The sequence below is a fragment of the Lissotriton helveticus genome, chromosome 2_2 (genome assembly GCF_964261635.1).
Source record: "Lissotriton helveticus chromosome 2_2, aLisHel1.1, whole genome shotgun sequence".
Classification (NCBI taxonomy): Eukaryota; Metazoa; Chordata; class Amphibia; order Caudata; family Salamandridae; genus Lissotriton; species Lissotriton helveticus.
This window is the reverse complement of record NC_136060.1, coordinates 196081511-196093914: the sequence shown is the minus strand read 5'-3', so window position 1 is coordinate 196093914 and position 12404 is coordinate 196081511. Positions and strand designations below refer to the sequence as shown.

Below are 12404 nucleotides of genomic sequence, written 5' to 3'. Positions count from 1 at the left end.
CTTCTCTCGAACCAGTTCGCCAACTTGGGGTAGCCAGCCAACTACGGGGATCTGCAACGCATCATCCGACGTGGAGGGCAAATGTTCCTTTGCAAGACTGTCTCTGGTCTTTTGTAGATTCTGTAAAACATTGCAATGTTCATCTGCGTCAAAGGAAGTGGCGCAAACCACACAGTCTAGACCGTCAAGGTCAGGGACGTACATCTTGATGCCAAAGAGCATTTCGTATGGGGTTCGCCCACCCAGAGACCTTCTAGGGAGATTATTAAGAGCACGCTGCACGCCATAGAGGTGAGCCAGCCAGTTTCTGCCAGTGCCTATAACTCGGGCTGTCAAAGATTGCTTTAAATCACGGTTCATTCGCTCAACTACACTGTTACCCTCAGGTCTGTAGGGAGACGAAAACTTGACTTGGACCCCCAACGAAGTCATGGCATCCTTATACGCCTTAGAGGCGAAAGCCGGACCCTGATCCGAATGGAAGGTACCACAGGCAAAAATCCCAATAAAGATACGCAAATCTCTAATGACAGTCCGTGAATCAGCGCTGCGATGTGGCCATACCCACACAAAGCGTGTGCATGAGTGAACTGCTACTAAGATGTACTTATACGCAGTATCAGATGAAAAAGGACCGCAGTGATCTAAATAAACACAACCTAGCGGTTTATTAGAAATGTACAACTGAGTCTGTGGCGGACGCGTAGCAGTCGAAGGTTTAATCTGCTGGCATATGTCACAAAGAAGGACATAATCACGCGTCTGTTTGTACAGTCCCCGCCACCAGAAACGTTGTTGTAATTGAGTTACAGTGGCCGAGACGCCCGCATGCGCAGACGCCACACCTTCATGTGCCGCTGTAATCAAGACTGCTCTGCGATCCGAGTTGGGAATCAGCCGTTCCCCAACTTCAGGAATTGTCACAAAAGGAACCTTCTCGGGACTTAAGTGGTATTTGTACTTCGAAGGGAATCCCGCAGGATGTTTACTTCCCTTCTCAGAGGCAGCAACTGCCGCCAAGATGTCGCTATCAATCTTGGTTTTGGATCTAGTAACCGCTGCAACTAAGTATGTAGATACTGCAGATTTCGCCGCCTCATCAGCAAGCGAATTGCCAACAGCGTGAACTCCTACGCGCTGATGACCGAGAGTATGAATCACATAAACGAGTGGCAACATAGCCTTAAGCTCTGCCACTCGAACCCAGATCATTTTATGTTTTATTGTGCTACCCTTGGAATCATGAAAATCATTTTGAATCCAAAAGAACAAGTTCTCATTGTAAGACTGGACACAGTAGTAAGAATCACTTACAATCAGAGTAGTAACACTTGGATCTGCGTACTCCAACGCTAGTAAAAGAGCACGAAGCTCAGCCAATTGTGCAGTGCAATCGCCCAGGGGCAACGTGTGTACTTCCCTGGAAATGAACTCATCGTTCAACATAGCACCAACCACAATAGCGCATGCGGAAACGTAGGCATGTTTAGAGCCATGCGCAACCTGCGCCGACCCATCAGTGTAAATGATGCAATGGAAGTCCTCCAAAGGTCGCATAGCCAGAGGAGCAGGATGAACGAATTCATACTGCAACTACTCTTGCGACCGTAATGAGGCGTCAAAAATAAACGTGACATTCGTGGACGTCAATGACGCTGCCCATTGAATCCACCGTGGGTGCAAAGCTTTAGAATTCGGTACACTGGCTTTCGTGACTGCCTCCAAATGAGGACAGGGTGTTACCACCAACATGCGCTTCCTCTGTGACAGAGCTCGTTCTTTAAGAATCGCCATCTGTACAGCAGTTAAAACTTTCTCCACAGTGGGAAACCGCAATTCAGCCAAAGTGTACAAGTGTGACTTGTAAGCAATAGGTACTGTGTCACCTTCATTAAAAGTCAAGGACGTGAAACCCACCGCCCCTGGAATTATTCTTATCACCAGGTTGGTGTGGTTATCACGAGTCAGTAAGAATTTAGAGGCGGGCAGATCAGACTGCAATGATTGCAAAATGGCCACATGCTCAGGCAGCCAGCATGATTTTGAGAAAGTTGGTTGTATCAAAGCATACAAAGGCTTGATACGCTGGGCATATTCCGGAATGTAAGTTCTGCCGAAATTCAAGAAGCCCAGCAAAGACTGTAATTTTTTCAGTGTTGTAGGAGCACGCAACTGTGCGCATTTCTCCAAGAAGTGAGGAGCCAATCCTCGACCTTCATTGTTCAGCTCATATCCGAGGAACAACACTGTGTGTTCTGCAATGTGCGATTTTGCAAAATTAAATTTGTAACCCATATCTGCAAAGTTACAAATTATTGAATTTACACGACACAGATGCATCCAAATCTCGTCTGTGAGATAAATGTCATCCACATAAGAACATGCATCCGGATCGATACTCTCTAATAGAGTGACTATTCGGGAGCTGAAAACTCCAGGACTATTCTTGTAGCCCTTCGGGAGTCGCCGGAAGCGTTTTTGCACACCAGCGGACGTAAAACGTGTCCATTGGGAGCTAAAGCTATCCAATCTGTGGGCATAAAAACCGTTGGAAATGTCAAGCGTTGTCTTGAAACGCTTACGCACTAGACTATCCACTAGAGCAGAGCCGTGAGTATTCTGTACTGCACAGTTACGGCAATGCGAGTTCAAATGTCGGTAATCCAATACCAAACGATATGATCCGTCAGGCTTGGTCACAGTAAAAAGGGGATTATTCATCGGTGACACACACGTTTCAATAACTCCCTGATATTCCAATTGTTCAAGGATTTCTGCGACGGCAGCTTTTGCTTCACGCCGTATAGGATATTGAGGCTGAGGCTGCGGCTGAGACCGCAACGGAATTTCGTGGCAAGGAGACAATTTATCCCAACCACATTGGTTGCGATACAGAACCGGCGCAAGAGCCCTAGCCCACTCTTCTGCAAAATGCTGCGCATGCTCTGTAGAGACAGTTTTCGGGAAACTGGGAAGGATTACCTCCTCCCCTCGCGGCGCCGCGAGCACAAAAGGTGGGGGCCAGTCAGTCTCCGAAAGCAAAATGTCATACGTAGAAGAAAGATTCTCCCAAAATACCCCTCTGACGGTACGCTGTATGTCACCTTCAATTAACAGGACAATTTCATAAAGTCTTTCAGGGGGAGCTAGTCTCGTATCGGCTGTTTCTATTACAACGAACACTTCAGTCGCTGTCACCCTCAGTAGTGGACGGAGCGCCTCTCTGACTATGGTAATCTCCGCCGCGCTGTCCAGCAAGGTCAGAGCCCACGTCAGATTCCGAAGCCGCGTTCTCACTATCTGTGGCATATCTATGCGCTGTTAAGGCTGCGACCTTCTTTTTCGCAAACTGCGGACGCTTAGGCGTAGAATCCTCCTGCTTCACTACGCCGTCCGTCTGGCGGGGCTGGCCACGTCCTTGTTGGCCACCACGTCCACGTCCACCTCCTCCTCCACCGGTCTTCGGGGCCGATGTGTCCTGAAAGGAACGAGGAGAGCGTTGATCAGAAACCTGAAATCGATCAGGTGATTTAATCATCGCGCGATCGCGCAAATCATAAACTTTTTCTGTCGGCGCAGGAACTTGTAGTGCAGGAAAAGAATCCTGAGTCTGTTTATTTTGCTTCCCCTGTGTCTGTTTTTTAGGCCAATTTTGTTTTTTGGACTTGGGCTGGACATCTGTCACTGCAGATTGTCCCTGAGGTTGTTTTTTTCTCCTTTACTGAAAAATATTTCAGACCTCTACTTGTGCGGCCAATTGTCTTATAAGCGGCCACAACTATCTTTGCTAACTGTCGGGGTTTATCGGCATCGGGCAGAGCAGCCAAAGCATTCGACACCTGAAAGTTCACCGCATCTCCTTTAACATTGGAGAGTATGAGATCACTTACAATCTCAAAAGAACCACACAGGCGCATACCCAACTCAACCGCTGCCTCTGGTCCGTGATCATTCTGAACACGTTTAATGATCTCAGGCAGTGCATTCATAGACGGGGTGCCAAAGCACCTCGTATAAACGGCCGCAAACGTTTTCCCCCAGCTTTCACAGTCAACAAGCTCAGGAGTTAAATCCTTTGGTAAAGTGATCGTCAACATTCTATGTTTATCAGCAGGAGTAGAATTCGAAAACACCGCCTCCAGTTGATCAAACTTCTCAGCTAGCCAGAATGGGAAGTCATCGTTGTCAACTGGACGCGCACCAAAAACCGAATTTACCATCACCGGATTAAGACGTATACCGCCTCGATCTAAGGGAACGGCCGCACCCCCCTGGGGACCACCAGGTAGATGTCGACCGATGTATTGCACTAATGCTCGAATCACGGAAATGGAAACCACATGTAGCCTACGAACTTCTGCAAGGGTACAAGCGCCGTGATCCGGGTGCGGGGTAAAACCACCCAACGCAGGCCAGTTTGCACCTGGAATTGAGAGTGGACCTAACCTCGCAGCGGACAAAGAGTGGGGGAGGGCGCCATCAAACCAAACTCGATGCTGCCAATGATCAATAGGTATTTCCACTGCCCTGTACGGAGTATATTCAGCCGGGACAGCGGAGGCGGTGTAGGAGTGGAACAAACCAGAAATTGCGTCCACTGCCGGAAACGTAACCCAAGAGTAAAACAACTCAAAAGGGAACGCCGGATCTGCACTCACCACTAAAATCACAGCCATACCGTCCACCGGGACTTGGTACGTCTGCAGATGTGCGCGCACCGCTACGCGACTATGTTGCGCAATGGCCACCGCCGCCATGATAACACTGGAAACAAGAAAATACAAAGAATACTTTGTAGCACAACTGGGTAGCAATTCAAAGAAACCGTTTAAGAAGAATCAAGCTTGAATAAGACCTATTTCAAAAAATAGGTAGGTTTCACCGACACCCCGTTTTCCGGAAACGGAGGTGAAGGGGTAAAGGTTTGAACGATATACTACTCGAGTGTCATGATATAAGACCACCGAAACCGTTGGGCGCCATGTCGCAGGGTTTCTGTTCTCACACAGAACTGTGCACAGAGGATTGGAACCTCGGCGAATTAGGGTGACCCAAAACTCACCTTAGTACCCAACTTACCCCTTACCGAGCTAGCTACAGTGTCTCATTGGTCTTATCAAACTCCCAATGTTTAGACAAACCAGAACATGAACTTACAGTACCTCAGGATACGTGGAACTCATGAACACTCTTTCGTTATATTATCATTACAAACCAGAACATGGAGTAAAGAAGAACACATGTGCATTTGAAATGTTTATTTACTAATGCCGTCTTCTCAGGCGCAGTATCTTAGATAATACAAGTATACATATTATCAGTAGCAAAATTACCAGCATAGTTACTAATACATAAAAAGCGAATGGTGACAGCATGTTAACATGCTGTAATGAATAAGAGTTAACAACACTTATATCTCACCCTCCCTAACACACATATTATATTATTTGTTAAGAAGGTCTCTTTGGGTTGGTTTAGGGCGGGCCCATACCTTAGTGTCCTAGCATGAAGGAATCACATCAACATACACCAGCTCTCTCTGCATGTGCACCGCATCAAGTGTTTGTTATGTGCCTCATGCAAAGCAATATCAATCCCGCCTGAAGCCAGAGTTGGCAAAGGCTGCACTTGTGTTATGACTATGAAGGCGTGGAGATCAGACCTCATAACAATTCCATATCGTGTTGTTCCTGAAACTTCAGCACTCTTCGTGCAGACATAGTTTATTAAGCAAAGCTGATATCAGAGCAATAACATATTATTCTCACATAAACCACAGCAAACTACTAGGTTGAAAGCTAAGTCAACAATTAAGTGTCGTGTGCAGAAGTTGCAAAAATGGAAAATGGCGTTTAAACCTCAAATGTGCCTATGCTAACTTAACACGATATAAGGATATTCAGGAGCTACATGACAGGGGATAGCCCCACACATTACTGGGTGTGTTGAGGAACATTATTTTAAGATAGAAAAATTATTTGCCCATGTAGAAAACATAGGGGTAGATTTACAAGCCCCTTGCGCCTCATTTACGCCACCCTTACATCACTTTTGTGACGCAGCGCGTCGCAAATCTTGCTCCATTGTGCGGGGGTACTTACAACTAGACGCATCTGAGAGATGCGTCACGTTGTAATGCCCTGCGCCACATGTAGGCGTTCCTGTGCAGGGGGGGAGTCGTTCCGGCGCAGGACCGCCTCCTAAAAGTGGCTGAGTGAAATCTACAAGATTTCACTCAGTCACTTTTAGGCCCATGCTGCATCAAAACCCTGCCCCTGCCTGAAGCAGGCGTAAGGATTGACGCAGCATTAACTAGATAGGACCCCCAGAGCATTGCTGGAGCTGCGTCGCGCTTACGACGCAACTCCAGCAATGCGTCACTTTTACGGCACAGATGCGTCACGCATCTGTGCCGTTTTTGCACCACGGTGTGCCGCATTGTAAATGCGGCGCATCCATGATGGGGGAGCTGTGGCGCACAATAACTGGTGCATCCCTGCTGATTTGCAGGGATGCGCCAGTTATTGTTAATATGCCCCGAGTGTATTTTATTGTTCGAATATACATGTACAAAAAAATCTTTGTGATTTAATATGTGTAAAATTGAATTCATAATAATTTTCCTATAATTTACATAGCATGGTTAGTGTATATCCCATATGAAATATATTTTAACCTCTATGTAAAGGTATACTAATGAAAAATGTAATAATTGGGAAACATGCAAAACAATCAATTTTTGCACCTATAAATGCTTTGAAATGTTGTACTTTTATATTTAAGACATCACTTTTTAAAATAGTATCAGTAAGAAAATGTTTATATTTATGCATTTTATTAGTAAAAACTGTTAGGAAAAATATCATATAGTTCCAGGTCACTGTAAGGTCTGTCCACTCATAATTCCTCTTATACCCAAATAAAGTCTGTGGTCTAGACTGTTGGGACATCATATTTCAAAATTATGACTACCAGGCACATGCATCAAGGTAGGATTTTGCGAGTCCTTAATTGCGACAATTAAGGAATCGCAATTAAGGACTCGCAAAAGCCTATGCATGTAGGAATCGCTGTAAAAATAGCGATTTCTACACATTCCTTATTTGCGAGTCACAAATTGCGAGTCGCAAATAAGGAATGGCTTCCCACTCATTCCCATGGGCCTACTGGACCATAGGAATGAATGGGAAATTGCATGCGCTATTGGTCCTCGCAAATTGTGCATGCAATTTCAGGGTGCAAGGGTGTCAAAAAGACACCCTTTTGCACCTCCTGAAATTGATATGTGCACATATGTAGGGCACACACATACCCTAAGGGCATGTGTGTGCGCAACATGAAGTGCATTTTTCAAAGTTATTGCAAATTACCATGAAGTTCAACTTCTGCATTCTAATTATTTACAACCAATTTTAAGTTTCATTAAACAGGTTATCTTTTTTTGGTCTTAAAAAGATTTCTTGTCTCAAGATATCCCTACATTTGCCTTCTGTTTCATGACATAGACTATAGGCCACACACACTATATTTGCCATTTCAGTGGTATAGGCACTCGTAAGGTCAAATTCAGGGCGCAATGCCTGAACAGGCACTGAATGGCTTACTGAAACGAATTTATGGAGAATTTTCCCTTCACAGTGGTCCGAAAATTACCATTGCTTTATAGGTGTGTAATCAAGAGTATATATGAGAGTTGGCAAAAGTCTTGGGGACATATTTTTTGTAGATACTTAAAATGCCTCTTTCTTGTTTTTATTAAATTGGTTCAGGAAAGCTGCGTGCCCCATAGCCTTGTTTCCCAAATGTGTGTAGTGAGATTTACTATCGAGATTTTGGCAAATTTATTTTCCTAAATACGTGTATAATTTTACCATTTACAAGTGTGTTCCCCTAACATGCCAGCTAAATGCCCATAAGTGCATAATTTCTTTAAAAGCCATTATTTCAGTCTTTGTGATGTTAATTTTTAAGTGATATTTCCCTGCGTGCTCGTTCAAAACTTTCAAATTACGCTATAGATCAAGTGAGGTGAGGTCAAATAAAACCGCATCACATGCATAGATCAGGATATGCAAATTATAAGATGTGACATATGGAGGAAAAATATGTACATTTTCAAATTGTTTCAGGCCATTCTTTGTCAGTATTTTTAGAGTTAGATCCTTACTTCTTCTCATTAACACTCTACTCCACGTATAGGAATGTAGTGTTATAACTAGTCTCAGTAAGCTCGGATGGAAGCCCAATGAGCTAAGTTTCTTCCCGAGTGTTTGCCTGCTGACTGTCGAATGTCCTCAAGAAATAAATGAAGGCACTATACAAGATTTGTGATTTTTCTTACCCTATATTTGTCTACTAGGGTCTGCCCAATGTAATGTTATCCATCACCGAATGGTTAGGTCTGAAGCCTGCCTGTTCTTTTGTGATAGTTCCTTTGGTAGTTGCCCACTCCTGAAGATGTTCAAGTATGCTGGCTGTGAAGATCTTTCCCAGTGCATCCACGAGAGCAATCTGATGGTAGTTAGCTGTTGATATTTGCCATTCTGCACTGAAATGGCTGAATACTTTATGTATATCTCTGTATGTGGGAAAAGTTGAGAAATGCAGTAATGTCATTAAGATTGTAATACCAATTTATGGACTATAGCAGATATAAATTTAAAAGTGTAGTAACAGATGACTTAAAATTATATTGGATTATGATTATTGCAGATGGATTCTTCCGTAAACTCTGTGAATGAGAAGAAATGGAGAGACATATCAGATGAGATAAAGAAGATTTTTAAGACTGCTGTTACGATGCTGCACGAAAATGGAAAAATGAAATTGAACCAAACTAAGAGATATCTGTCTTCAGGTAACATTCAATTCCAACACATACATGTGATACACACTCAAAGGGTAGTACATTGAATGGGAACAAATGACAAACTTTTTTGGAGAAAATATTCATAATTTTGTGAAAACGACACCAACTTCACTTAATCAATTTTACTTGCTGTTCGAGTGACAATTGTACCCGAGGGTATACCTCAGAAACAAAAGTCACTTGACATACCACTGGCAGATGGTTAGAGCTGAACATGTTTAATTGCTGACATATTAAGGATGTTCAAGCCTGACATTGAAAAGGAGAGACTTGAAGTAAAGTGCAAAACATTAAATAAATCTAGAAGCATGAACTTTGGGAAATCAGGGCTTTGAAAGAAATAAAACATTTTATCCTTCGGGTTCAATAAGATGTCAATGCTGTATCCCAGGGACTAACTGGAACTCTTCTTTTATAGTCCCAATCAAAAGGAAAAATCATTTAGGAAGTCATGCAAACCTATTGTTGAAATTATTCATATGTGGCTTGTGGTATTTACCTGTGCTCTCACCGTTCTCAATCCACTCAATCTAATTGTTTGTCTTCTGTCTCTTGTAAGCATACAACGTGTTATTTCCAGGTCAACACTATTCGTTTTATTAATCCTACAAGGATTAAAGTGCAAATCACTAAAGCACCAAATAAAACCCATTGTCTACTATACCACATACATTTAAGGGGGTGATTTATAAAGTATTTGTTAAATTCTGAAATCTATGCATCAAACGTTTGTTCCTAGAATTTACATAAATGTACAACTTGTCTAGGCGTTATAAAGAACAAAAGAATTGCACATTGTCATGCCTATTCCTACGTACCTATACATACCCCCAGGGCTGGGCTAGGAAACCAACAGCAGACCAGCAAAACGGCTCAAATAAGCCCCGCTACCTTCCTCACTTCGCGCTCTCTCTCTTACTCTCTGTCTGTCCCTCTCTCTCCTTCTTACTCTTTCGCTCTTTTTCACTCTCTCGCCCTCCATCCATCCATTCTCTCTTTCTTTTTCTTTCCATCTACCTTTCCCCTGTCTGAACTCTTTTTCTCCTCCTCTTTCCTTCTCACTTAAAGCCCCTCTATGCTTGATGCAAGTGTCCTAACGGAGCTGCTAAAAGAGACAGAAGAAACAGTCGTGACCATGGGCTTTTAAAATGGTTTCCAGTGGCTTCAGCCCACCAGGGAAATGGCCAATATAGTGTGAACAATCCTCAGGGAATCCTACGGCGGATAAGAACATCATCACTTGTACGTTTTTATTTTTTGCTCTCACACTTAGAACATTTTTTAAGGTGAAAAAATGCCCTTTGCACTACCATGGAATAATGAAGTGTTACATGTTCTTTCAACCCTTGAAACTCTCTTTTGAAGGAGTAGATTACTGTAGCCCTCCAGGTTTGTTATAATCAAACCAAATAAGTGTGCACCAGTCTATTTCTATGGCCACACATCTTGACACTCCCCTACATTTCCCTTTTCTCACTGCTACCCATAAACAGGCAACTACAGAAAATATTCCATACTGTGGGCCATTCCTAAATCTTGAATCTGTCAATCAGTATTTGGGTTCTAGATCTCCATATTAAACTGATAACACATCTAGGTGACACTCAGTAAAAGACCTTTGGTAGCTTGATAGATTTTCATACTCAGTCCCCTCTGTGTTATCTGTTCTGACATGGAACAGCATAACAAAGCATTTTTATTTGTTGAGTGGAACTTTGTTGTGGTAATGATATTTTCTGGTATTTTGTCTTCTGTTTTGTATGTGTTCTACGTTATTGTAATGTGATGATGTTGTGTTGAGCTTTTCCTCATTATGGCCCCCATTATGAGTCATGTGGAATAAAATGCCCCGGTGGAATATCGCTTCACCTGATCATGACTGGCCTGATGTTCCTGCACCTGGTTTTCACATGAACACCAGACCCAGAAATACCAGCTGGTAAGTCAGGGCATTAAAATCACACATGGCTTTGGCTACAAGAGCAGTCAAGTCCCTGTCCCTGTTCCTGTTTCTGCGTGTATTAGGCAAGAGAGGAGCATGCAATGCTCCCTCTTGCCATGGCACCCTTTTCTCCTTTCCTGCAATGCTCTCCAAACTGTTTTCCCTCCAATCCAGCCCTGCACCTTCCACCCAGCTCCCCTTTACCACCTGCCTAAAACAAGTGGTCAAGGTGAATGTTAATCTCCCTGGAACAGGGAAAACCATTAGGCATTCAATGAAAAAACAACAGGAAATTGGTAGCCAGGCTAAAAGAGAACAGGGCACTCTACAAAATGTAAGGGAGAGAGTAGCAAATTGTCCCATATATTGTTGGTGCGCTAGAAAAAGGGTCAGCTACCAAAACAACCCAATTGTAACCCTCCAAAAGGGGGTTTGTTAACTGTAAACAGAGGTTCTCCGTCGGACCCATTCCTGCACCACGTCTTCAACAGAGCAAGCAGCACCATCGCATCCCACCTGCGCAACGTCATCAATCTCTCCCTCGAGACCGCGACCTTCCCAGAGATCTGGAAACAAGCCGAGATCAACGCCCTACTCAAAAAACCTAAGGCAGACCCAAGAGACCTCAAGAACTTGTGGCCCATCTATCTGCTCCCCTTTCCAGCCAAGGTCATCGAGAAAACCGTCAACAGACAGCTAACCTGAAACCCCGAAGAAAACAGAATCCTGGACCCTTCCCAGTCAGGGTTCCACAGCAACCACAGCACCGAGGCTGCCCTCATCGCCGCCACCGACGACATCAGGACCCTGCTGGACAACGGCGAGACCACAGCACTCATCCTCCTAGACCTCTCTGCCGCCTTCGACACCGTCTGCCACCGCACACTACGCACACGCCTCCACGCCACAGGGTTTCAAGACAAGGCTCTGGATTGGACCACCTCCTTCCTCTCCGGCAGAACCCAGAGCGTCCGCCTCCCCATTCCATTCCAAAGCCTCCGAGATCATCTGCGGTGTACCCCAGGGATCCCCCCTCAGCCCGACGCTGTTCAACATTTACATGGCCCGCTGGCACACGTAGCCCGCCAGCATGACCTCAACATAATCTCCTACGCCGCTGATCCTCTCCCTCGCCAAGGACCCCATCACAGCCAAAGCCAACCTCCATGAAGGAATGAAGGCCTTCGCCAACTGGATGAAGAACAGCCGCCTGAAGCTGAACTCGGACAAGACGGAGGTCCTCATCCTCGGCTCCAACCCTTCAGCCTGGGACGACTCCTGGTGGGCGACGGCACTGGGGGCAGCCCCGACACCCACTGACCATGCACGCAACCTGGGAATCATCCTCGACTTAACACTCTCAATGACCAAGCAAGTCAACGCTGTCTCCTCCTCCTGCTTCAACACCCTATGCATGCTCCGCAAGATAGACAGATGGATCCCGACAGATACAAGAAAGACAGTCACTCAGGCCCTCGTCAGCAGCAGACTCAACAACACATCTAAAACGCCTTGGCACGACTGATCCTCGACGTACCACGCCACGGCCACATCACCCCTCACCTGCACTGGCTCCCCGTCAACAAGAGGATA

General features: G+C 44.8%; 1 protein-coding gene across 1 annotated transcript in view; it reads left to right on the top strand.

Moving 5' to 3' along the window:
* Positions 1–12404, top strand: part of NWD2 (NACHT and WD repeat domain containing 2) — a 651118-nt gene that overhangs the window by 578839 nt on the left and 59875 nt on the right. Inside the window, exon 5 of the mRNA XM_078678358.1 lies at positions 8713–8857. Coding sequence (XP_078534484.1) covers positions 8713–8857 — 145 coding nt within the window. The remainder of the gene's footprint in view (positions 1–8712; positions 8858–12404) is intronic.